This window comes from Peromyscus californicus, unplaced genomic scaffold (assembly GCF_007827085.1).
Source record: "Peromyscus californicus insignis strain IS unplaced genomic scaffold, ASM782708v3 Scaffold_15__1_contigs__length_86483966, whole genome shotgun sequence".
NCBI classification, from domain to species: Eukaryota; Metazoa; Chordata; class Mammalia; order Rodentia; family Cricetidae; genus Peromyscus; species Peromyscus californicus.
In genome coordinates, this window is record NW_026294447.1 from 66,411,796 (window position 1) to 66,439,522 (window position 27,727).

Sequence of the window (27,727 nt, forward strand, 5' to 3'; positions counted from 1 at the left end):
TGTGAACAGTACAAAGCACAGCACTTCATAAATACTTGGCAACTCATTGAATGAATCTTGGGATCTCTCTCTTCATTGTATGCAGAAAAATAAAGTTATTATAGGCTATCCTCACTATACCTGCCCTTCCAAAAGAGATGACGGCAGAGGTAAGTGGGTAGAGAATGGCCTCAGGAGCAACCAGACTTCTTCAAACCACACTAATCCATGCATGCTTTCTCCATTTGTTACTGTTTGGCTTCTGTCATTCCGTTTCTCTAACTCAGTTTTCCTCATTTTGTCTCTAAGATTAACACTCGGTGTCGTGTACAGGTAATTTCCATGCTGCTTTCATGTATAGCTTCCCAGTTGTTCATCAGTTCCTCTCAGCCTCTCTTCTCATTCTCACACATCTCTTTCCACACAAAAGGACATTGGGGCTTGGCTTTCCCATCTGTGGGACGTTATATTGGTTACCTGTCAGTGAGAGGAGTGATCACCAGTCGAGGACTGTTTCCCAGGTATTCATAGAAGTACTGGAAGTGGGCATCACAAATACTAACAAAGCAGTGCTTCCGAGCATCCTCCCACTGGTGCCGAAGTTGAGACAGCCAGGCAAAAGCGTGGGGGCTGACAACCTATAATCATTGTACAATCTTAACACGCTGGACCCCGATGGTTCTGAGGCAACAAACTGATTAATCTCATCACTTCTGCTGGCTCACATTCCTAAATTCTCCAGGAGGAACTCTCTTGCATGCTGTTGCAGATCCCAGCTGCATTACTAATCGGGAATATGTGTGCAATGAAAGTCTTCACTTTAAATGGTCTTTTATGCAAAACAGTATCAGTGTGTTCAAGCAATGCTTTTACCTTTTATGAGTCACCCAGGGCTGGTATCTCTGTGCACATATTACTGAAATCCAATGAAAAATTCATTTTCTGTATTAAAATTACACATAATCCTTAATTTCTGCACATTGAGGTAAAAACTATGCTTTCACCCATGTTCATAATACAGAACTTTTTTACTTCATTTTTTTATCAGATTACATGAAGATGATTTTCTATAGTCTACTCTTTCCCATCTTACTCAATTCTATCCATTTCTTTTCTAGTTTGAAAAAAAATTGTCTCTTTCAAGGTGTGTGGGACTTTAGGGCTCCCTGGAAATCACTTCAAGTCACCAAAATTCTTGCCTCTTAGTTTTCCAAAGACTAGGCAGGAATCAGCACTGCGTATACATATATTGTAGAGGATCAAGAGTAAGACCAAGTGTCCTTTAGTTTTAAATAAGGAATATACTGTCTACATTGGTGCTTTAGTGGTAAGCACAGTTGCCTTCTAAAATAAATATATTTTAATCATAATTTATTCCACTGCAAACAAAACATGGATAGATACGAAAGGACAAGGTCATGTTCAAAGAGTGGATGTCAACAGCTCATTACCAAAACAAGAACACACACATGGTACTTTGCAAGGACTGATCTGAGATTAATAAAAATATTCTTTATTACTATCCAGCAACTAGATCAAAGACTGTTTATGTTTATGGCTTACATGAAACAGCACTTGTGTGTATGTGTGTGTACATATTCATGTGTGTATGTACATGTGTGGGCCTGTGTGGCCAGAGGTTGACATCAGGTGTTTTCTTCAATAGCTCTCTACTTTTGAGTCAGAACCTCCATAGAACCCGGTATTCAATGACGTCCCTGTCTCCACCTTCCTGGTGCTGTGATTGCAAGCACATGCCATGGACTTGGCTTTTTTTTTTTTTTTTTTTTTTTTGGTTTTTCAAGACAGGGTTTCTCTGTGTAGCTTTGCGCCTTTCCTGGGACTCACTTGGTAGCCCAGGCTGGCCTCGAACTCACAGAGATCCGCCTGGCTCTGCCTCCCGAGTGCTGGGATTAAAGGTGTGCACCACCACCACCCGGCCAGACTTGGCTTTTTAATGTAGGTTTTGGGATCTGAACTCAGGTCCTCTCACTTGCACAGCAAGTACCTTGCTAACTGTGCCTTATCTCCAATCCTGAAAAGGTACTTTCTTGTATTTTGTGGAGAAAATGAAAATACTATCAATTTCAATAAACAGAGAAATAAGTAGGAAAATAACATACAGTGTTTTATGATACAAGCATACAAGCTGAGATGGGGTTGTCGTTAAAAAAAATAAGATAAACAGGTTTATTTGCATGCTTTAGAATTATAAATTTTGCCTCAATTTAACTAGGAGGATTTTTTAATCTTTTTTTTAATTTAAATTCACTTTATGGTGGTTGGGATATCTTTTTTTCTGTTTCTTTCATGTTTAGTGTTTGTTTCTCTCTTTTTACTTAAAAGATTGTTTTCACGAAATATATTTTGATCATGTTTCTTTCCCTTGGAGGTGGTTTGAATGAGACTGCCCTACCCCTAACCCCATGGGCTCATATATAGAATGTTTGGTTCCTAATTGGTAGAACTTCTTTGGGAAGGATTAGGAGACATAGCCTAGTTAGAGATGTGTCACCGGGATGGGCTTTGGGGTTTCAAAAACCCATGCCTAGCCCAGCGCCCACCCCACCTCTCTCTCTCTCTCTCTCTCTCTCTCTCTTTCTTTCTCTCTCTCTCCCTCCCTCCCTCCCTCCCTCCCTCCTCTTTCTCTGCCTCCAACTCATGGATCAGGATGTTATCTCATGCCTGACTACTTGTGACCATGCTTCCCATCAAGATGATAATGGACCAACCCTCTGAAATTGTAAGTAAGCCCCTAATTAAATGCTTTCTCTTAAGTTGTCTTGGTCATGGTGTCTCTTCACAGCAATAGAAAACTAAGACACTCTACCCCAACTCCTCCCAGCACCTCCCCCAACCTCCCTACTCACGCAACTTTCTGTTCTTTTTCTCTCTCTGCCAACACAAAACCAACTCCATGGTTTTTCTGTGAACTTTTTGTTTTGTATTATTGGTCTTTCTTGTTTGTTTTGGTTTTCATTTTTGTGTTCGTGTGAGTTTTATTTTTATTTCTTCTTTGCTTATTGTCATTTCAGGACTGACTACCCTCTCCACCCCCAGAAAGGCTGTGGAGGCATTGGATGAAGGGTCCTGCCAGCAGTGCTGTTCAGAAATCAGACAAGCATATTGCTAATATTAGAAAGTAAAAGTTCAATTGGGGGGAGGCGGTAAAGAATGAAACATTTCCTTTCACATTAAATATTGACAGCATCTTATAGACATATAGATTTTTTAAAAGGGATAGGTGGAAAAAATCATTAAATTAGTGAAAAGATTAGAAAATAACCTCTTATCAAGAAAGAACATTATTTAGCCATGAACAGTACCAACAAGGGATGGCCAAAGCAATCTAGAATCATGACCAACACTGATTTCTTCAGGAGGAAATGGATCAACACCACACAGAGGTGAGTTTTTAAACTGTGTGTGTGTGCATGTGTGTGTGTGTTTAGTGTATATGTGTGTGTGTATGTATATTAGTATATGTGTGTAGTATATGTGTGTGAGTGTATGTGTGTGTAGTATATGTGTGTGAGTGTATGTGTGTTTAGTGTATGTATATGTGTATATGTGTGTGTGAGTGTATGTGTGTGTAGTATGTGTGGGTAGTGCATGTATATGTGTGTATGTGAGTATATGTGTGTAGTATATGTGTGTATTTAGTGTATGTGTGTATGTGTAGTGTATGTGTGTATATACATTTGTGTGCGTGTGCATGTGTGCATGTGTGTGTATGTGTGTGTGTGTGTGTGTGTGTGTGTGTGTGTGTGTGTGTGTGTGCAGGCACATTCATGCCGCAGCACAGGTGTAGAAGCCGGAGGACAACCTTGACCAGTAGTTCTTGCCTTTCCCCTTATTTGAGACTCTCGTCACCACTGGATCCAGGAGAGCTGGCATGAGGATTTCCAATGATCCTTTTGTCTCTGCCCTCCCCCTCCACAGGAGCACTAGGATCTTAGACATGTTCTACTGTTCCCTGCTTTATGTGGAGTCTGGGGATCTGAACACAGGTCCTAAAGGACTGAGCTAGCTCCCCAACGCCACCCCTTAAGATGGTTGAACTGGCCTGCAGTGTTATCGTTACCGACTGTGTAAGTCTCGGAGGTGAGAGCAGAAGACACGGCCGTAAAAATGGAGGTTTTTCCCATGGTCCTTCCTTCTACACCAACTCTTAGATGATCTGAGACTTCTAACTTAGCAAACCATCGGGCATCACTCAGGTAACTCAAATCTAATGCAACCAAATAACTTCTCAGCACTAACTGAAACTTTTGAAAAACAATGAGTTTCTCACTGTCACCCTGACAATAAATGCCACTTTCAGGAAACATCAGTAAGTCAGCTTCTAGCGGCACACTTGCCTTCTGAGAAATCAGTTTTGCCACCACATCTCTGGCGTGGACATCAATGGTGCAGATGGTCATGATCTTCTGCCGGTCTCCAGGTGAAAGTTCTCCCAGAAGAAGTGTGATCAGTGTATTCAGCTGTGAAATCTAGAAGAATTTTTTTTTAATATAAAAGAAGCAAAGGTTACAAATGCAGAGACTAATATTTATAAAGAATGTTTCAATTTATAAAACTATCTCAAATTTGTTATCTCAGCTGATCTTCAAAGAACCGTTGGGAGAGACAAACAGTGTTACCCGTCATTCAAGGGAAGGAGCCAGGACACAGAGGAGCCGAGGTCAGAAATTCAAACTCTTAGGGCAGATGCAGGCTTCACTGGTTACATTACACAAGGCACCCTAATGATGATCCAGCCTGAAACTTTCATTCAGAACTACAATATCTAAGAGCTAAAATAAACTTTTAAAGGTATAAGAACTAGATAGCAATTCTTTAGGAAAACTTGCCTAACAATTTGTATTAGTTTTTGATATCTATAGTGATGATTAATGAGGAAATGCTCGTGGCTAAGCATGGTGCTTTGCCCCATTCTTTTTATGTATATAACCCGTCTTGTTTAGGCTCACTGGTCTCTTAGATAAATATTTTCAAAGTCTTTTCTTCTTGAATGGCAAGTAAGGAAATGGAATTACATGAATGACAATTCACTGAGCTATGTGGAATAGATAATGCGGCGCTACAGTTGACGGGATGCTTATTCTATTATAAAACTATTTCCATGCATACACATGAAAACTGTATTTGAAATATAATATTTCCTATGGTAAAGTGTAGCCAGAAAGGTTTGAAAGGTAGCATCTTAGGCAGGTTTTTTTCTAGTTATTCACATAAAAGGATTTCATATTCATATATATATATATAAAATTTTTTATTTAAAAAGATTTTCTTTCCTTTTACACACCAACCTATTCCCCTCCCCCCTCTTCTCCCACTCTCCCCACCTTCCCTCATCTCACCCCCATCCCCTCCTTGTAGAGAGTAAAGCCTCCCTTGGGTAGTCAACACAGGCTATTATATCATGTTGGGGCCAGACCTAGTCCCTCCCTCCTGCATCAAGGCTGAGTAAGGCATTGCACCATAAGGAATGGTATCTTAAAAGCCAGTTTGTGTACCGAGGGTAAGTCCTGGGACCATTTCCAGGGGACCCACAAACACATCAAGCCATGCAACTTTCACCCACATTCAGAGGGCCTAGTTCGGTCCCATGCAAGCTCCCCAGCTGTCAGTCCAGAGTCCATGAGCTCCCATTAGCTTGGGTCAGCTTTTTCTGTGGTTTTTCCTATCATGATTCTGATCCCCTTTGCTCTTAGAATCCTTCCTCCCTCTCTTCAACTTAACTCCTTACTCAAGGCTTATTTGCAAAAGGAAAAACACAAGCCCTGACTTAAGGATACATGTCATGATATGTAACAATACTGTCCCCTGTCCTCTTCAGCTCTGTAAAGCACTGCCCTTTACAAACTGTAAAAGTATGAGAGAGCTAGCAGGAAGTGAGCAACCAATCAACAGAAGCCCTCAGACCTGGTCAGCTGACTGTTAAACCTGGCTCCCCATGGTACAATAGAGAAGTCTATGAAATGACTAAATCCCAAAGTGGCCCTGAGATTGCTGCATAGCTGAACTCTGGGAAAAGTCACATGCTGTAGGAAGAAGGGAGAAGGAAGGCAGGATAGTGATGCCTTCACGCACACACCTTACAAAATTAGAAGACAGGTTTCTGAGCACTGACTAAGAACATTGCCCAGTATCAACTCACTGAATTTTACAAAAATCTCCCCACCCCCACCCCATTCTCTACTCACACTCTGAAGGCAGGCTTTCTGATCAGAACACAAGGGACAACAAATAAGACAATAATAAGAATGTGCTCACCTTACAACAGTGTCTAATATCCTACCTCCTTACCAACTAGGAAATCATGTCACAAATCTCTGAACTGCATCACCAGTTCTGGAGCAAGGATGCAGATCTCATGGTATGATGTCAGAGAGTAACTTCACACTCCCTGACTCAGCCTGGCCACCCCTGATAAGTCTGAGGAACTATGGCCATGAAGGAAATGTTCCAAGGACAACTGAAGTCAAATACAAAGCCTGGTTTACTCATAGAAATAAAAAAATGTGCTGGGCTTTGTGGCACAAGCCCATAAGCCCAGAGAATCAAGAGGTGTGGAATATACCTCTACACTGTGTGAATATATGTCACTGTGATTGATTTAATAAAGATGCTGACTGACCAATAGCTGGACAGGTAGAGGTTAGGCAGGACTTGCAGGCAAAAAGAGAGCATGAAAGAGATGAAGGGAGGAGACCTGAAGAGGAGATGAGCTTGCCATACTGAGAAAAGGTACCAAGTCACATTGCAGAGTGTAGATAAGAAATATGCGTTAATTTAAAGTGTAAGAGGTAACTAGTAACAAGCCTGAGCTATTGGCTGAGCATTTATAATTAATAAGTAGTCTCAGTGTGGTTATTTGGGAACTGGCTGGTGGGACAGAGAAGTCTGCCTACAAGGAGGCTGATATAAGAGCATTAGTTCATGGGAAGCCTGGCCTGCAGAGCTAGTTCAGTCTAGCCTGAGCAACTGCCTCAAACTAGAAAGAGGCCCAGGGATACAGGACAGTGGTAGAGTACTTTCCTAACATGTACAAGGCCCTAGGTTCATTTCCCAATATTACAAAATGAAAATAAAATATGTAAACCAGGCACCAGAATCTATACCAGCTCTGGTGGCATGTACCTTATATACTGAGCTGGCGTGCTGGCCTACATAGCAGTCTATGAGTGCACAGTCTACTGCCTCTCCCTGAGATTGAGGGAGGACTGACAAATACAAATTCCACATTGTGTGCATCACAGTAGACTGTGCCATGATTACCACAGCTGATGAGTTTTTCTCTTCTTAGTGACTGTTTACTGTGTTTTGCAAGATGCCTTGAGATCTACTCTCTCATCAGATCTCAAGGATACATCCACTGATACCAAGTATAGTTGCCCATGTTGTTTGAGAGGTCTTCAGAATGTATTCATTCATACAAATAGGAGATTTTACACTCTGACCAATGTCCCTGATTTTTCTTTATTATCTGCCTATGTGTTTGACTTTTTAAGGGTTCTTCATATCCATGAGGTCATATATATTTATGTTTCTGAGTCTCTTTCATTTCACTGAACATAATATACTTCAGATTCATCCATGCTGTTTTAAGTGGCATGATTTTCTTTTTTTTTAAGGCTGAATTGTGTTCTATTCTACGTATATGTATCTACATATATGGTATTTTTCATTTACCAACAAAATAAAGTTGTTTATATGTCTTAGCTCTTGTGAATAAAGCTGTAATGAACAGTGGAATGTAAATAATACATCAAAACAATTTTATTTCCTTTGGAGAAATAGCCAAGGAAGTAAAAAATGCTGAGAATTATGAAGCATTAGTAAAAGAAATTTTAAAAAGACACAAGTACATGTAAATACATCCCATACTCAAGGTTTGGAATAATTCATATTTCCTAAATGTCCAAACTACTCAAAGTAATTTACAAATAAAATGCAATCTATATCAACATCCAATAGTGTTGCACGAATTCTAAATGGTCTTATAATAAAAACCCAGAGCCAGATATTGAAGTAAATGCTGAAAGATCAGAGGAAACAAGCCACAGCTGCTTTTCACCTTGCTAACTCCTCAGTTGATCCTGTCTCCATGAATCCTCAGACTGAATGTCTGAGTCCTCGGTTGAAAAAGTCTCTAGTTCCTGTCTCCTCTCACCTTATATGCCTTTCTCCACCCAGCCATCTCACTTCCTATCTCAACCTTCCTAGTGCTGGGATTAATGGCGTGTGTGCTTCCCAAATACTGGGGGTTAAAGGTGTGAGCCACCACTGCCTGATCTCTATGTTTAATTCTGTGGCTGGCTCTGTCCTCTGATCTTCAGGCAAGCTTTATTTCTTAGATTGTAAATACAATACCACACAATAGTACTTTTCAGGAAGAAAAAGAGAATGTAAAATGTATAGAAACCACAAGTGACCTGGAATAGTTAAAGTAATTTTAAGCAAAAAAGGGAGAGAAGCTGGAAGCATTATGACTCAAATTATATCACAAAACTGTAGTAATTAACAGGATGGAGCAGAATCGAGGCCAGAACTGAAATTTCCAATGAGTTTTCAATACAGAAACAAATATACACTTGGGGAAAGGATCGCAGTTTCACCAAATAGTGTAGAGACACTACATTTTATAAAAAGGCAGATGTCAGTGCATGCCTGTGATCTCAGTGATGAGAGGCCATGGTGGAAGGGCCAGTTCAAGTCCATCCTCAGGAACACACTGAGTTCAAGTACAACCTGGGCTACACAAAACCCATCTTCATAATAAAGCAAACAAAATCAAATTGGGCCTTCCCACTTACACTAATTTCAATGCAGAATGGATTAAAGCTTTCTCCATGAACTCTGAGAAGAGACACATGAGAACAGGTCTCTGACAGGCTTGACAATGAGTTTGGGGACTCGAAACCAAAACCACAAGAACAAAAGAACAAACAGTGGGACTACATCGAAGTAAAACGTTTCTGTACAACAAAGGAAGCAATAAAGAAAATGAAAAGGGAACACATGGAATGGGAAAAACATTTGGAGCCCATGTATTTGATAAAGGGTTAACAGCGCAATTCTGGGATTCCTACAAATCAGAAAACAAACAAACAACCCCCCCCCCAAGTATTCTGACTTAAACATGAGTCAAACACCTGCACAGAGACTTTCCAAAGATGACACAAATTCACCAGCTCATAGCATGAAAATATGCTCATCACATTCAGTCATCAGGGGGATGAGACTCAATCCACCACAAGATAGCATCGCACACCCTTCAGGATGTCAAAGGATAAGTACTGGTAACAATCGTCCTTCACCTACTTATTATCATCCAACAAACCTTCAATTTCACCAAGAGAAGATGTGGCCATTCTTTCGTGTATGATATGCTCAGAATCTATCACTTCCTAGATGTCAGCTTCCAGAAAAGCAAGGACAATCTCTGCTTAGCCAGCTCTTTGTCTCCTGAGCCACGCAAGAGCTGCTGAGAGTGCTAGTCACACAGATAAGAGCCTGCAGCATAGCCCGTTATATATAAGCATCTGTAGATATTTTGAAAACTTATAATACATACATTATACGTATGGTGCATACATCTGTGTATGTAACCAGTATGTGTGTGTATGTATCTATATACGTGTGTGTGTGTATCTGTCTATCGTCTATTTATCTATCTATGCATGCACACGTGTGTGTATACTGAATAGAAAAGAGATATTTAGTGTTGGATATTTCCTCTTCTGGGCCAAGATATCCAAATCCCATATTGTCAGATGTTACACCACCAGCAGAATTTGTCTAACCAGTCCATTATTATGGTAACAGTACCTTACACCTCTATGCCAAAGTACATTTATAATTTCAAGTGATTCTCACGCATGTGGGCATGCAAGCCTCCAAACAACCTGTGATTTCTACATCACTGACTCATTTCTCACAGAAGTTCAGTCAAATGAAAGACGATCAAGATGATGACTTGCCAATGTTATGTACACAGCGTCGTGTGTTGGGCTCTTATAGTCTCTTGAGATTAAGACTTCCCCAGTGATATTCTCTCAAAAGTAATAAGATTCTGTAACCATAACAACAGCCATAAAAAATGTCTATTATTTGGGAAGTGGTTCCAGGTAGCAATTACAGAATGGTCAGACTGTAATTACATCCATGTTTATGGGTGGATGACATAGAAAATAGCCCGTGATAGCTTTTCAAAATAACACACCCTCTCATAGAATGCATGCTTACTCTTGCCCCTGACTTAGGAGTGTTGTCTAATTTTTCTACTTGCTCAAGAATGGTAGCCCCAAGCAGCTGTTTCCATACTGTATCCCGGCTCTAAGCAGACCGTGAGAATAGCAAATATCTGGCACTAGAAAGTAACCTAACTGTAAACGCCATGATGTCTGCAAAGCAGAACTCTTCCCACGCCCTTCCTCCTCCTGCCTTACTCTGCTACCTGTCAAGGCTGCTTCAGGCTCCAGCTGTGACTTACACACCGAGGCTCATTTTCCCTGAGCCCTTTTGTGGCTAGTTGATTGGACTTCTCCAGTGTACTGTCTCCTACACCTTCCCTGGCAAACATTCCATAGAATCCATCTTACGGTGCTTAGAAGGATTTTATTAGTTGATCGTTCATGCTTTCTCTCCCCTCCTTTAACCACAAGCTCTAACAGCTCCAGGCCCACATGTACCTCACTCTGTACTGTACTCCCCCACCCAGCACAGTGGCCAGTACACAGCATGTGCTCAGTAAACAAGCACTGTATTAAGAAGAAAGAACTGAGAAAACAAATGATACAATGCACACCAGAACATTCCGTTCCACTTGTTCATATAAGAGGACACATGGAGTCTATTCCCAAGCTTGCGCACCAATGAGGAATGAGGTAAATAATTAGGGTATGTATAAAGTATTCTCATAGTGTACAGAAACAGGGCCTTGCCTAACACAGGGCTTAGAAAGACATTTTGAAGGAAAGAACATTTTGCTAAACGTAAAGAATGAGGATTTATGCTGTAGTGAAGTTAGAGGTTGACCACCCAGAAAGACTATGTTCAAGCTACAGGAAACAGCTGTGGAAAAGCCTGGGGTGGAGCAGGTGGCCCTTTGAAGGACTCTGAGTGCAGGATTGCAGGAGAGAGGACAAGAACATAGCATGCTGTGCAGAAAGGCAAGGTGTGGCCCACCTTTAGCTGATGCGCAATAGCAAATGGGTGCTAAGTGGTGGGCTGAGTAGCACATTGTGCATTGTGTTTTCAAAGATTTCTTCTCCTGTCCAGTGAAGAAAGAATCGGAAGGAAGCAGGCCTGGAAGGGAAGATTCCCACAGTGCCACCATCACTCGGCAGAGAGGAAAAGTACCTTGGATTAAGGAATTATCTCTACAGCAAAGACAGATGTCAGGGCACTGAAGGGGACCTGGCAGATGATGGGACCCTGTGTGAAATGAATGACCTCACTTTGGATGTTCTCCGTTGGGAGTGGCAGTGAGAACTCCAGCGCTGACTCCCATTACGCTTCCTGCTGGACTTCAGGAGAGCTGAACTGAGACCAACGTGGCTGGCAACACTATGAAGTTAACAGTAGCCTCAGAAGTGGTGACAGTATCCAGGGGTGGGAGTGATGGCCAAAAGAAAAAGGGGCCTGGAACACAGCTGCACAGAACAGAAACACTTACAGAGCAGGAGGAAGAGGAGACAAGAGAAGTCTGAGCTTTCCAAGTGAAGGTGGAATTCATATAATTGTAAATACAAGGGAAAGTGTACTGGTTGTAGTCTGGAACAGCTACCCACTACAAAAGTGAGAAGGAGGGAGAGTTTTGCAACACACTCAGTCTTGTGGGGGAAACATGTGAAAAGACTCAGCTGGTAGGAGGGTGGGTCGTCCCACTCTGCATATGTGCGCAGCTACGGTACTCAGGAAAACACATAGTGACTACACTGAACAGGGACTTTTCTCACTACTCCAGAAGTATGGCATGAAAAGAGATTGCACAGTACTTACAGTGTGTCAGGAATTCTAAGTGACCCAGAAGTTATCTACAATGTGTGTAGGCTATATGCAAACACTACCCTAATTTATGTCAATGACTTAGGCATGTATAGAGTTTGGTGTCTGAGGAGTCCTGGAACCAATCCCCCAACGACACCGAGGGATGACTGTCCAACATGACGTCAACAAGGTCACTTCAGAGCAGGACATGGAAAGAGACAGCACACTTAGGAACAACTTCTAATTGTTCTTGATTTTAAGTAGAAAGAGAGACTGGGGCACGCACAACTGCCAATGGCAATGAGTGAGGGTGAGAAACTGAGATACAGCAGAAAAGGTGACGGGGCTGGTCCTGAAGGGGGCCAGGGAGGGAAAAGTCTCTGGTCACCAGAGCCGCTCTCCGGTTCTAATGGAGGATGGTATGGAGTGAGCGACAGAAGTCCACACTTCTCTGATGCCATCAGCTGATCACATGAACTGAGATTCATTGAGCACCTACTGTGCATCAGTCAGTGTGTGTATACGAACACTGTGTGTGTGTATCCTAATTTATCTACTACAGCTCTACTCCAACTTCATGGGTGAGGTCACGAGGTAATTTACCCAAGCTTACCCAGCCACAATTCTATTCAATATTTCCCTGACATTTTACAAATATGAACTTACCCCAGTTTACACCAATGGGATCTTGGCATTTAAGCATGCCAATAACATATGAGGTAGGAGAGATGAGGTAACCTGGAATCCCTCATCCAACAATTCTCTATTTTACACAAAGAAATACTTCTTGAGATATGACATGAGTCCAGGTCACCACTACTCTCTATACAACACACATTTTTAAGGGAGGTTAGTGTTCTCATAGCGGGCCCGCTGCCCTAGCAGGATGGCTGTGGTCTGACCTTTAAGGATGAGAGAGTATAGAACTCAAGGTCAGAGAGGTGGTTCCTGATATATGGGGAGCTGATCTTCAATGTGTGCTGACCCAGCTCTTGTGGCAGGATGGCATCAAGATGGCATCTGAATGTAAGAACCCTGACACTACAGGTTTACACAACGCAAGAAGAGGAGATTTTGGTTTTGGTTTTCGGAGAAAAGGCTGCTCTTTTTGTTTGCATTGGTGGTGCCTGATTTATGGGCATGGGACACTCAGTCCAGGAACCTGGAAAAACAGCTCTGCAGAAATGCTAAGACTGGAGTTTTCAGCTCAGCAAATCAAAGTGTGCCCTACAGTGTAATTCCTGGCTCAACTGATCACTTTCTACCTGCACTGAACATTGGTTGCTAGTTTCTGAAGAACAGCAGCAAGGATCTCTCTTCCTTAAGCCCACGTCACCTTCAGCAAGAGCAGAAACAGCAGATTTTCATTTCTAGAAGCCATAGAAAGACATTATAAAAAGACCAAGTTCCACACTCTTTGAACTGACTGGGCCACTCTGGGGAATCTCGACTTGTTCTCTTGCTGTCCAGTGTTCTGATGCTATTGCTAAATCCACTAACACAGTAGTGAGCCAACAGAGATGGAGATGGTGAGCAAAGTCACCTCATCCCTAACACAAAGGAAAACACTCTGGTGTTTCATCATTGAGTATGATTTTCTTTTCAGGTTTCTTGTGGATATTTTTTTCATTGAATTTTGAAGATTCTTTCTCTTGCTTATGCTAGACAAGAAAAAAAAAGCAAAATGTAGTAATTGAAGATCCTACCTTAAGAAACTTGAAAAGAAGAGCAAATTAAACTCAGAGTAATTATAAAAGGAAACATTAAAAATAAGGAAATCAGTGGACCATAAATCAAACAACAGAAAAAAATAACAGTATCAAAAAATAAGATCGTCAAATAATAGTATCAAAGTTCATTTCTGGCAAACAGAGTAAAATTATCAAATACCTGGAAAGACTGAGGAGGGAAATACAAATTAACAACACCGGGAAGCGGAATACAGCAGACAGGCCTTTGCATGTTCTATGGACAGTATTGAGACCACATAACTAACTCTCAACAAAACCTTAAAACCTGATCAAGTCTTCCTGTGAAGGACCAGACAGTAATCATTTCCAGGCTTTGTCCATCACAAGATCTCCACAGTGGCACAAAGGCAGTCACTGACAACAGGCACCAGGCCTGTTCAGCTAGGTCACTCTGATTCACCAGCCCCTGACTTAAGAAGAAAAACATAAATTCTAAAACTGTCACAAGAGCCCAAATGCCACACAGCTGCACATACATAAAATACATTTAATTATAAAAATGCCACATAAAGGAGACTCCAGGCTGAGGCAGTATTGTGGTGATATCTAGCAAAAATTTTCCCACAAAATAAATGTCTACTTTCCAACCCCTTTCCAGCAGGCTTTGACCACCACACCTGGCAAAATGATTACAGGAAAAGAAATCACTCAAAGGAAGGGGTATAAAGCCACATGGAAGCCCACTACTGCACAATCCAACTTTAACATGTAAGATGAGGGATAGCAGAACTCATGAAGACAAAGAAGAGGGAAGAATACTAAGGGCTAAAAGATTAAGCAGAGATGGGAGCAGAGGGATGGAGGAGGGAGACGGCGGTAGTGAGGGGGTTAACTGAAACTAAGGATGCGTGAAAAGGAAATCCACTAGTTAGTAAACTGATTTCAAAATACAGCTGTGAAAAAGAAGGTGTCTGAACAGACACCGTGACCACAGTAAATGTTATCAAGAAAACATTTAATTGATGGAACTCCCTTAATTTCAGTTGAGTTCAGTTCATTATCATCATGGTGGGAAGCATGGTGGCATGCAGGCAGATGTGGTACTGGAGGAACAGCTGAGAGTCCTGTATCTTGCAGGCAATAGGAAGTCAACTGAGACACTGGGTGGTATCCTGAGCATAGGAAAGCTCAAAGCCTGCCCCCACAGTGACACACTTCCTCCAACAAGGCCATACCCACTCCAACAAAGCCACACCTCCTAATAGTGCCACTGCCTATGAGTTATGGAGGCCAATTACATCCAAACTACCACATTCTACTCCCTGGCCCCCAAAAGCTTGTAACAACATGATAATGTAAAATGCAGTTAGTCCAACTTCAAGAATCCCCATAGTCTATCACAGTTTCAGCAATGCTTCAAATTCAAAGTCTCTTCTGAGATTCATGCAATCTCTTACCTATAATCCCCTGTAAAAATCAAAACAAAACAAAAACAGATCACATACTTCCAAAAATATAATGGCACAAGATACACATTACCATACCAAAATGTAGGGAAGGGAGCACAGTGAAGAAATACTGGACCAAAGTAAGACCAAAAACCACCTGGGCAAACTCCAAACTCTGCATCTTCATGTCTGATGTCAAAATGCTCTTCAGATCTTCAACTCCTTTCAGCTTTGTTGACTGCAGCACACTTCTTTTTCTTGGACTGGTTCTACTCCCTGTTAGCATCTCTCCTCTGCAGGTATCCTCCAGCTCTGGCATCTTGAACACCTTGGGTTCTCCAAGGCAATCCAGGCTTCAACTTCACAGCTTCATGCAATGGCCTCTCTAGGCCTCCATTCAGGGACATCCCTGACACATGCCTGGCCTCAATAGCTTTCCTTAGAGGCAAATTCCATAACCTGTTTCTTCTATCCTTAACTCTAAACCCAGAACCACATGGCCAAAGATGCCAAGTTCTGCTGCTTGCTAGATCTGGAACATGGCCCCCTCATTCAGTTACATCTTCACCAGCTTTCTGTCTTTCACAGCCTAACCTTTCTCTATAGACCAGGCTGGCCTCAAACTCAGAGAGCTGCCTGCCTCTGCCTCCCTTAACCCTGAGTGCTGGGATTAAAGGCATGTATCACCATACTCTGTTCTAAGCTTTTCTTTAATTCCTTTTCACAAGTTGGAAGTTTAGCTGGGTCAGATCTTGCCCTGAGGTCACCACTCCCTTTACTTAATTTCTTAATCCATTTATCTCCTTGAACACAAGACTTAGCTCCATCCCACTTCCTGGTGGTTTTTTTCTCCTTAAAATTTACATTTTGAAATTTACCCTGCTCAGCTTGCTCCTTTTCATTATAAATCTTCATTACCACATGACAGAGTCTACACTATGCTGTTGAGATTTCTTCTGCTGACAGAATTAATGCAAAACTGTTCACTTTAGCTTCAGGCAGACTCTTTGGACAAAGGCAAAAGGCAGCCACTTTCTTTTTCTTTCTTTTTTTCAAGACAGGGTTTCTCTGTGTAGCTTTGGAGCCTATCCTGGAATTTGCTCTGTAGACCAGGCTGGCCTTGAACTCACAGAGATCCTCCTGCCTCTAGGAGTGCAACACCACCACCCAGCCAGCAGTCACTTTCTTCCTGAAAATATCACAGGAATGATCTCTAGGCAACATACTCAAATTCTTCTCCTCTGAAACCTCTTGAGTGAGCTCCCGACATTTCAAGGAACTCTTAGCACCCTGTCTTCCATGATCCTATTAGTATGGCAGTAGCTAAATTCCACTGTTTTCCAAACCCAAAGTACCAAAGTCCAAATTCCTCCAAACAAAAGCACGGTCAGGCCTATCACAGCAACACCCTACTCCTGGTACCAACTTCTGTCTTAGTTGGGGTTTCTATTGCTGTGAACAGACACCATGACCATGACAACTCTTCTAAGGAAAACATTTAATTGAGGGAGCTCCATTACAGTTTCAGAGGTTCAGTCTATTATAATGATAGGGAGCATGGCAGCATGGTGCTAGGGGAATAGCTGAGAGTCCTACATCTTGCAGACAACAGGAAGTCAACTGAGACATTGGGCAGTACCTTGAGCATAGGAAAGCTTAAAGCCCACCCCCACAATGACACACTTCCTCAAACAAGGCCATATCTATTTCAATAAAGCCACACCTCCTAATAATGCCACTCCCTATGAGATTATGGGGGCCAAATACATTCAAACTGCCACAGAAAGCTTTGAACAGAATTACCATGCATGAGTAGACACCGATACTCCCAGAAGTCTTGGGTTATTAGATGAAATTCAAAGTACAAGGTATGGGATGCCTCACTATGAGTTACTGTTAAAGGAGGCCCCAGAGGTCTCCAAAACAACACACACTTGCTTTTGCCCATGACTACACAATTAGATCTTTGTGGAAGACACTTCACATTTAACTGCAGGATATAGAAAAGTCAGCCTCAAACTGAACTTCCCTGGCTAGCTTTCATGGTGCCAGAAAAATGTCATGCAGCCTTCTGTGGGAGAAAAGACAGACCCTACATACTTCAATATCAACCTACCAACCAAGATGTGCTCACTAGTATATTGTTAAATGGTCAGTCACAATGTCAAATTCCTTCAAAATATTCATATTTATACCCATAGATCTATGCTGCTTTCAATCTTGGTTGAAGGTTTTTTGTTTTTTGGTTTTTTTTTTTCCCCAATGGGCAACAGTCAATGGAGTGACGCACAATTGGTCAAGTGCTGGGAATAAGAGACTGAGTGTTCAGTCCTAAATAGAAAATTTATATCAAACTCCTCCTCCTCCTCCTCCTCCTCCTCCTCCTCCTCCTCCTCCTCCTCCTCCTCCACCACCACCACCACCACCACCACACCAAGGCTCAGGGAACACTGCAGAAGACACAGACACAGATTGAAGAGCTAGAAGACGGGAAGGGTGCCATGAGAGGCATCTTCTAGACACGGCATTGCTATTGCAGTATTGAGCTCACAGCTGCTGTGACTCGCACAGGATTAGTCCTGTCAGTATCTGGCATAGATGGAAGTTGATCTCTGGAACCCATCCCTTACTGAGGAACTATTGGTGTGGCTGTCTGCTGGAGATGGAAGGAAGGTATCATTCTTTTTTGAGGGTATGGCCACTGGTAAATGTTCCATGCTACAGTGGATGGTTCCACACGCATGCACATATGGGCAGTGGGTTATCACAAAACACAAAAATGAAGTTTCAGAGGGGACATATTGGGGAAATACAGGAGAAGTTGGAGGGCAATGGGAGGGATAGATATCATATTTCATTGTATACATATGTAAAATTTTCAAAAATAAAACATTTAAATAAGAAACACTGACAAATGATGGCGATAAACAAAGGCAGAATTCATTACTGAAATGTTAACAAATAGAAACAACTTTTCAAAATAAGGATAGTACAGTACAACCAACTAAAGTTAATAATATAGGAATGCAAAGTTGGCTTAACATTCAAAATTTTCCACAGGACTGTGGGTGTTGCTAATGTAGAGGGCATGCTAATTTTCCACAGGACTGTGGGTGTTGCTCACTGCGGAGGGCATGCCTAGCATATATGAGGCCCACGATAAATCTTTAATTCAAAATAAAGAAATAAAACTCATCACTACAACAGAGCCAATAAATCAAATGGTCATCTCAGGAGACCAGAAAGGTGGCCATGGAAAACATTTCCTCTGCCTGGTGAAAGGATTTCTCCCTTGGTAGGGATGTTGTGGCTCCTCTGAATTGAAACACTTTTTCTTGACAGAAAAACAGACACTCCAAAGACTCAATAATAAGCTAACAAAATACAAGATTCATTGATCTCAGGAAGCTAGAAAACCCATATTCTCCCTCTAGGTTATACAAGTAATTAATAATTATTGGGGGGGGGGGGCTCTTTGGTGGAGTTGCCTGAAAGATGAACAGGAACTCCAGGAATGCAGATCTGAGAGATGCCACCCACCCTCAGGTAGGGCAGCTGCTTGAGAATCACCCATGCTCTTAAAAGTAACCCCTCTCCCATGGACCTGGTAAGCCCAACAAACATTGGTTCACAAAACTAGACTTGGCTGGAATTGTTTCTTTGACCTGTCATCAGTGTCCTACCTGAGGTGAATAAGCATGTGTTTACATCTCTCTATGAAAATCCATACAACAAAGGACATCTTCAAAAACAAAATTAGTTCAGACTTAATAGTGACATTAAATTGTTCTTCCCTGGATTGTTCATAAGTCAAGGGAGTCTCATTACTTCGATCCTGTACTAGTGGCCCTTGCCAATGCAATAGCTCAAGAAAAGGAAATAAAGAACAAATGAAAGAACAGAAGATAAGATGTAAAACTGGCATTGCTTACAGTTGACATCTTCATATACACAGTAAACCCTGGAAAATTTGTACTTCAAAAGACACAAATTATTAAACACAGAAAACAAGTTTTGCAAACTCCTAAGATGCAAGGTAAATATTTTTTCATTCAATATATTTCCATGATTAGCCATAAATACTAGAAGTTAAAGTTTAAAATTAAATTAGTATATAAAGAAGAATCAAAATATCATAAATAAAATAAATCTAGTGAGAAATGTATAAAACGCCTATGTCAAAAACTACAAAAGACTTGCAGAGGAATTAAAGAGGAAAACCTGCAGGAGGTGCCATGTTCTTAGGTGATTATAATTAGTCTCCTAAGCTTTGTATTTACAATTATGGTCAGTCTAATCAAAATTTAATTAGGCTAAAATATTTTTCTAAAAATAAACACCATGGTAATAATAATTCGTATCTAAAAATTCTAGAATAGTTTAATTGTGAGAGGAGAAACAGAAGAGATATGAGAAATTTGACTTCAAGGTTGACTATAATCTTAGAGTAATTAAGACTGTGGGTTTGTCATAGAGACAAAAAAATAGATGAAGAAAAAAGTATGGAAATCACTCACACACATACAGTGGGGGAGAGAGAGAGAGAGAGAGAGAGAGAGAGAGAGAGAGAGAGAGAGAGAGAGAGAGAGAGAGAGAGAGCGCAGAGAGAGAGGGGGGGGAGAGAGGGGAGAGGGGGAGAGAGAGAGAGAGAGAGAGAGAGAACAAACTGACTTTCTTTGGATCAAGGTGGGAAGTCAATTCAGTAGAGACAAGGAAAGATGAATGGGCCATTGTTCTAATGGAGACCCCAAGAACCATCGCATGTCTTGAGAGAAGCAGATACACTGATAAATTTTAGATGGACAAGAATTTATCTATGACACAAAAGGTACTAGCCATGAGAGGAAAATGTGGTATATTACATAAAAAAATTTAAGTTTCTATTCATAACAACTCCCATTAAAACATGCAAATTATGGGACTAGTAATTTAGCTGGGTAGCAGAAGAAAATGAGTGATCTATTCATTTTTCTGACAAAGGATTTAAATCCCAAATAAGTAAGAACTCTTGGAATTAATAGAAAAAGGGAAAGCCACTTAAATGTTTAAAAAAATTGAGTAACACCATAAGACAGAGTAGTAATTAATATGAAGCCATTGTTCAATGTCTTCAGATATTAAAGAAATTCAAGTTCAAGATGTGCTGAGATATTGATGGATGGCCCCTGGAATGGTTGTAACTACAGAGAAATGACAACATGAAAATGGGGCAAGTAGAGGAAGCATCTAGAATCCTTGTGTATCATTGATGGTAGTATAACAACGAAGAACCTTCTCAGTATCTTTGATGTCTAAAAATACAAAATTACCAAGCAATTTTGCTTTCGTGGATTTACCCAGAAGAAATAAAAAAATGTATTTCCAAGAAAAGTATTTTTTTTTTCAAGAATGTAAAAGCAATATGAAGCTTCACAGTAGAAACACAATACCCAGGCTGGCCTTGAACTCATGATCCTCCGGCCTCTGCCTCCTTCAGCAAATCCTACCAGTGTGCACCATCACAACTGAGGGTGCAGACAGAGAGGGAAAGCAATGAAAGAGATACATTGATAGATGGGCCATTGTGGGGTTACGGAGAAACCTGGTGCCAGGGAAACTCCCAGGAATCCACAAGGATGATCCCACCTAAGACTCGTGGCGATAGTGGAGAGGGTCCCTGAACTAGCTTTCTCCTGTAATCAGATTGATGATGACCCTAATTGCCATCAAAAACCTTATCCAGTAACTGATGGACACAGATGCAGAGATCCATAGCCAAGCACTGGGCTGAGTTGAAGAGAGTCCAGTTGAAGAGAACAAGGAGGGATTATATAAGCGTGTGTATGTGTCTGTGTGTGTGTGTGTGTGTGTGTCAAGATCATGACAGGGAAACCCATAGAGACAGCCGATCAGAGCTCCTGGAAGCTCACGGACTCTAGACCGACAGCTAGGGGACCTACACGGGACCGACCTGGGACCGACCTAGGCCCTATGCATGTGGGTGACAGTTGTATAGCTTGGTCTATGTGTGGGGCCCATAGCAGTGGGACCAGGATCTGTCCCTGGTGCATGAGCTGGCTTTTTGGAACCCAGTCCCTATGGTGGGATGGCTCCCTCAGCCTTGATGCAGAGGGGAGGAGCTCAGTTTGGTCCCAACTTGATATGTCATGCGTTGTGGACTCCCATGGGAGTACCCTTTCTGAGGAGTGGATGGGGGGCAGTGTAGAAAGGAGGTGTGGGGAGGGATCAGGAGGAGAGGAGGGAGGGGAAACTGTGGTTGGTACTTAAAATAAATTAATAATAATAAAAAAGAGAAATACAAATACCAGTTAATAGAATGGATAAAGAACTTACGGTATATTGATATGATGAAATACTACTAAGGACTCAAAACAAAGGCTCAGCAAATACAAACAACAACATGGATGGATCTCAAAAGCATCAAGGAACACAGATGGTCTGAGATTTACCTTACTTACAAGCTGACTTGTTAGCCTGCCACAGTTCAACACTAGCAGAGGACAGACTCCTGGGTTGGAGACAGAACACCATTCATTCCCCAAAGAAACAGCACAGGAAATCCTAGGGCTCCTGTATTGTGTACTCATGATAGGGCTGGTTCACACAGCACATACAAGTGCCAGGCTATAAGAGAACAGCTCTGACTTCAGGGGGCCCAGGATCTTTCCTAAAACAAAATAAACTTGACTGACCTTTGCCCCAGGAAGAGATTTTGTTATTACAGCAGAAAATAAGTCAACTTGCCCTTTGCTGTAGAGTCAAGTCATATTCATCTCTGTTCACTATATAAACACACTAAGAACAAAAGGCAGCCAGTTCTGCTCATGAGACCTGTAGAAATGTGAGATGCATCAGGGTGGTCCACCAGCATTAGGTGGAAACCCCAACAAGAACTCATGCTAGTTCATGTCATTTACCCACAGGATTATTTCATTATTGTATATTGCGTATTTCATTATTTTCTGGTTTTTGCATCAAGTTTTTTTCAACATCATAAAAGGTGTAGAAAATTCTGCATCTTTATGGCTAATCCCCTAACATTACACATCCTAGTAATTGTGCGTTCTTTGGGAAGAACTCATAGGGCCATTTCCTTCCTTATCCATATGTTGTAATGTTTTTTTCCTTTTCCTCTGAACTCAAAATTTGTTGTGTTGGTCTGTCCACAAACCAGCTACTGTGTTAATGGATGAAATTAGAGTAACAGGCTACATATAAATAAGTTCCTTTTCTACTTTTATCTTTCACTGTGGGGTCTTCAATTACTATGGGATCTAGAGCCTCAGTGGCAACTATAGGCCATGAACCAGATATCGCCTGCCATCTGTTCTTATAAATAACTCGTCATGTTCACTCATTTACAATGTTGCCAGTGGATCCTTTCCCACCAGAGATGGGAATAAGGTATACATCAGAGCCTTGCAGCTGTGTGAGAGCAAAATGCTTATAATTTGTTCTTTCACTTCAGTAAAAGTTGTCTGGTCCTTGCTCTTAAGACATAACCATGGCAAAATTCCTTGATTTCACAGCTCACTGACTTATAGGGATTTCTTGGGGTTTTGCCCTGGGACAATCTGTGCCCCCCCATCTCACACACACACACACACACACACGCGCGCGCGCGCACACGCACACACACGCGCGCACACACGCACGCACACACACGCGCGCACACGTGCGCACACACACACACGTGTGCACACACACGCGCACACACGTACACACACGCACACACACACTGTAATTGCCTGGAATGCACAGGGAATGGGGAGGGGCTGCAGCTCTTCTGTCCTCATCATCCCACAGAACTCCTGTGGTTTTCATACTTGCTGAATCTGAATTTGAGCTCTCTCTGGGTTAAAAGAGCACACTACTGTCTGTCTGACGACAGCTTCCTCTTGCCTGCATTTGTGAAATGACTCTTGGATCTCAGCTTTCAATCATTTCAGCTTCATCTGTGGCTAACTTCCAGGCATTTCTCAAATTATCTGGTTCAGCATTTCCATCAACATGACATTTATCCCACAGACAGTCCTCTTCTGGTAGCCACAGGCATGTGGTTCCAGGACTCTCTTCCTCTTGGTTTTCAAACTCCACCCATGTTCACACCTCTCACGTAAATGGTATTGGATCTGCATACAATCTATGTGTAGCCTCCCCATTCCTTAGGTCACCTGTACATCACTTATAAAGCAACATAAATGCGATGCCAGTGGCTGGTACACCTCGGTGTTTGGAGACCAGTGAGGAGAAGCGACAGCTCTGTGCACGCCTAGTACAGACATTCTGCATGCAGTTGACTGAATGCAGAGATGAGGAACCTGCTGACAAGAAGGAGCAACCACAGCTCTGGGTGAGAGAAGTCAAAAACAGATGTCTCTTGTGGTCTCATTTATAGGTGCTTGCAGATCACAAAGCACGGGGACAGCTGATCATGCTTTTACACAGTCGAGAAAAAAATACACCGTGTCTCAATATATCTAGGTGGGCTTCAGGACCAATGGGCTCCCCTATGTGGGTAATAATAAAGTATGGGACAAAATAAGGACACCACTATTAGGCTGCAATATAAAGAAGGCTGAAGTGTTGGAAGATTATTCCTTAACTGGCCCTACTATTTAGAAGTGACTGGCTCATTGCAATGGTGCTTTTTATCTGAACACCCCAAAGGCACTCTGGATCTCTGAGTTCAAAGCTAGCTTGGTCTATGTAGTGAGTTCTGGGCCAAGCAACTGCCAGAGTTACATAGTGAGACCCTGTCTCAAAGAACAAAGAAAACAAAATCCTAGTGATTGGATCATGAGGGCTCAAACCTCAATCATGGATAAATCCATGGATGAACTGACACCTAAATGTGTTTTTGCATGGTGGAGCTTGGACGGAAGTAGGTCACTGGGGACACTATCTTTGAAGGCTGTAGCTCCTCCCTGGGCGGTGCCTTTGAAGGCTCCTCCCTGGCATCCTGTTTCTTCTGTTTCCTGGCAATGATGATGTGAGCAGCATAGCTCATCCATACACCCTCTGCCTGAGTGACTGGAAGGAGACCTGGGGCCAAGCGGCCCCTCACAGAAACAAAAAGCTGAGTAACGCAACTATCAACTTTGTATGCAATTTGCTTTTTAAAATAATTTCTCAGCCAGGGACTGAAAGGGAGGGCTTATGCAGCACATTGACAGTCTTTTCCTTCTTTGTACAATATTTCGACGTCTGTGCTAGGAAAGGATGACAATGAGGTTACTTTCACATTGTCATGGTTTTATCCACACTTCTCTGGGTGAAGTCTAAACACACCACAGGTAATTTTTTCAAGTGTAAAATCTCCTATCCCTTTTCGATGCTTCTCTGCACAGTTCAGTACTAAGGGCAGGGGAAGCTTTCACAAGTCTCCTCAAAAAAGCAAAAAACAAAAGCAACACTTTTGCCAAAGAACTTTGAAATCTAAGGAATCAAATCTAAATCTATTTGATTTATCTTATTTGAAAAATTGTGACAAAGCAAGGTAGGGGTACATAGCCAGAGGGCTCTGTGTGTGTGTGTGTGTGTGTGTGTGTGTGTGTGTGCATGTGTGTGTGTGTGTGTGTGTGTGCATGTGTGTGTGTGTGCACGTGCATGTGTGTGTGTGTGTGTGTGTGTGTGCTGTCTGTCTGTCTGTGTGCATGTGCATGTGTGCATGTGCATGTGTGCCTTGTGTGCATGAGTACTCTTAATCTAACTCCATAGTACATGCAACAATGATAGGTCTCCAGGAAAGAAATAGAATTTAAAACAATTATCTGAGTTCACTTATCTCACTGATTTGCAAGCAGAAACAGGAAAAACAACATTTGTAGGCAGATAACCTATTAACACCAACTCTGACCTCCAGTTTTAAAACTAAGCTCTTTTAAAGTTCTGAAGTTCATTTAAAAAGTTTCTCCCACTATTACAAGAGTAATTTTAATTAAAAATGAACTCCAGCATGCACACACACACACAGAGATAAGCAGTGTATATATGTGTGTATGTGTGTGTGGTGGGCATGTGTGGTTGTGTGTGCCAAGTGCACACATATGGACACCAGAGGAAGACATCACGTACCCTGCTCTATAGTCTCCACCTTATTCTCCTGAGACAAGGTCTCTCACAGAATTTAGAGGTAGGCTGGCAGCCAACAAGCCCCAGCAATTCTCCTGTCTCTGCCCCCAGAACTCTGTGGCTTAATGCAGATGCAGCCACGCTCAGCGTTTACATGGCAGAGTATTGAGCTCAGGCCCTCATACTTGTGAAGCAGCATTTTTTTTCTCACTGAGTGAGTCATCTCTGCAGTCTTAGTTACAGTCACTTTTAACAGAAGATCACCAAATGGGTTTCAGCAGAGAAGCATACAACTTGTCATGACCCTAACCACAGCATCAGCAGCATGCAAGCATTTTCTTCTCCAATATCCATGTTAGTACCAGTTGCAGAACTGGATGCTCTTGAAGGCATCCACGTGACTACTCTGTCAAACACTCCAGTGGGTGCCGAAGTGTTTCAGAAAAGCTTTTATCACAAGCTGGCGAAATGGCTCCTGGGGTGAAAGGGAATGTAGCACAAGCCTGATAATCCTTGGAACTCATATAAAAGAAGCCAGATGTAGTGGTCTGCATCTGTATCCAGCATTTCTATGGTGAGATGGGAAGTGGAGATAAGAGGCTTTCTCAGAAGCTTGCAGACCAGAAATTCTGTAATATGAAGTGCAAGAGAAACAAGAGAGATCCTGTCCCAACAAGGCGAAAGGAAAGGACCAACTCCCCAAATTGTCAACCAGATCCTCTGATCCTGACACATGCTCATTCAGGCACATATGCACGTGCGCTCTCTCTCTCTCGCTCTCTCTCTCTCTCTCTCTCTCTCTCTCTCTCTCTCTCTCTCTCTCTCTCTCTCGCTCTCTCTCTCGCTCTCTCTCTCGCTCTCTCTCTCTCTCATGCATACATACACAATAATAACGTTTTAATCTTCACCCTCTCTGTTCTTCTCATGTACACCTCATATAGATGTGTGTATCTGTATATGCAACAACTCTTGAAAAAAATGGAAAACCTTACAAAAACATTAAGAAAAGAAAACTAAATTCATTAGTTGGCTAAGTGAATGCTACAGGAATGCAGCTCTAGTAAGCTTTTGAAACAGCCAATCCTATGCTGCTATGGGAAGGAATAAGACAATTCTTGGCATCAACACTGTGGGGTAAATTTGTATCATCTTCCAAGGGGTTTGACCAGAATGTTTACTTCTGGCAATTTATTCTGAAGAAACAAGGAACATGTGCTGCATAAACATGCAAGGTTAGTTACTGCCTTACTAATAACGAGAGCAAAGGGGTGGGAGAGGGAGAGGAGAAGGAAGGAAAGAAGAGGAGAAGAAGGGAGGGGAGGGGAGGGGAAGGGGAGGGAGAGGGGAGGGGGAAGAGAATACTACCCTAATGACACAAAGCCAGGCCTCAAAGGCAAAGCAGCAGGATGTATTTTAACAGCCTACAACCATGGCAGTCTCAGGTAGTATCTGGTAGAGACTCAGCATCTGCAGGATGAGGTTCAGTTGCCACACAGAAACAGAAATATCACATTTAGATTATGGATCCCACACTGTCTGTACAAGGGCAGGAGTGTGAATTGAGCAGTCAGGATCTTCAGGGTTTCACAGTCCAATAGAGGGCTCCGGAAAACCTCCACATCCTAGCTCTGACGAACTGTGTGAAAGCCTGCGGTACCTGGGCTTTTAGGAAGGGAAAAAGCCCTATAAAATAAATCAAGGTCTCAAATCATGCCTGCCAGTGTAACCAGGAAACCTATCCTGAGTTATTAACCCCAGAGCCAATATAGAATCCACAACTCTTGAAAAAAATAGTAGGAAAACACACACACACACACACACACACACACACACACACACAATTTTCCCAACTCAGGGTAGAGAGATCCTGCACACAAACCAAGCCCTGACAGTAGCCGTGATGAAACCACCAACAGTGAGTCAGGTCTCAACAGCTTCAGCTGCCTGTGATCTAAGTAAATCTATTAACGCTCTCTGAAGGACATGATAGGAAAAGCTGGAAACCACAGGCTGGACAGTGTAAAACTGATTTTAAAGAGCTGTTTGGGGGGTTGACAGCTCTGATGGTCAAGTGTTTGCTGTCCCTCAGAATCCACATGAGACAGCCAGGCATGTGGCACATGCTTGTAAACCCAGCACTTAGGAAGCAGAGACAGGTGGATCCCTAGGGCTCTCTGGTCAGCCAGTGTAGCCTGACGCACGGGCTGCAGATCAGGAAAAGACACTGCCTCAAAGACAAAACAAATGCCAACAAAACATCCAGGTGGATGGTGCCTGAAAGTGACACCTGGGATTAACCTCTGGCCTCTATGCGCGTGCGCGCGCACGCACACGCACACACACACACACACACACACACACACACACACACGAGAGAATTTGGAGGAAACAGATTAAAAACACTGAAAAAGAAACTACTAAAGTAAGAATAATGAAGAATTTAAAGGGAATCCTTGTACATTCTTGGTGGTAACATGTTAGTATAGCCATTATAAAAACCAATAACAGTTCCTCAGAAAACTTGGAGCTAGCATA

At 42.2% G+C, this 27,727-nt stretch overlaps 1 protein-coding gene across 3 annotated transcripts in view; it reads right to left on the bottom strand.

The window, feature by feature from the left end:
• Dnah11 (dynein axonemal heavy chain 11) overlaps positions 1-27,727 on the bottom strand; it is a 318,597-nt gene that overhangs the window by 192,026 nt on the left and 98,844 nt on the right. For all 3 annotated transcript variants that reach the window (XR_008218451.1, XM_052739195.1, XM_052739194.1), the window contains exons 31-32: positions 4,341-4,472; positions 457-617 (exon numbers count right to left, since the gene is read on the bottom strand). Coding sequence is in view for 2 of the 3 variants with exons in the window: in XM_052739195.1 (XP_052595155.1) it covers positions 457-617; positions 4,341-4,472 (293 nt within the window). In the remaining variant the exon portion in view is untranslated. The remainder of the gene's footprint in view (positions 1-456; positions 618-4,340; positions 4,473-27,727) is intronic.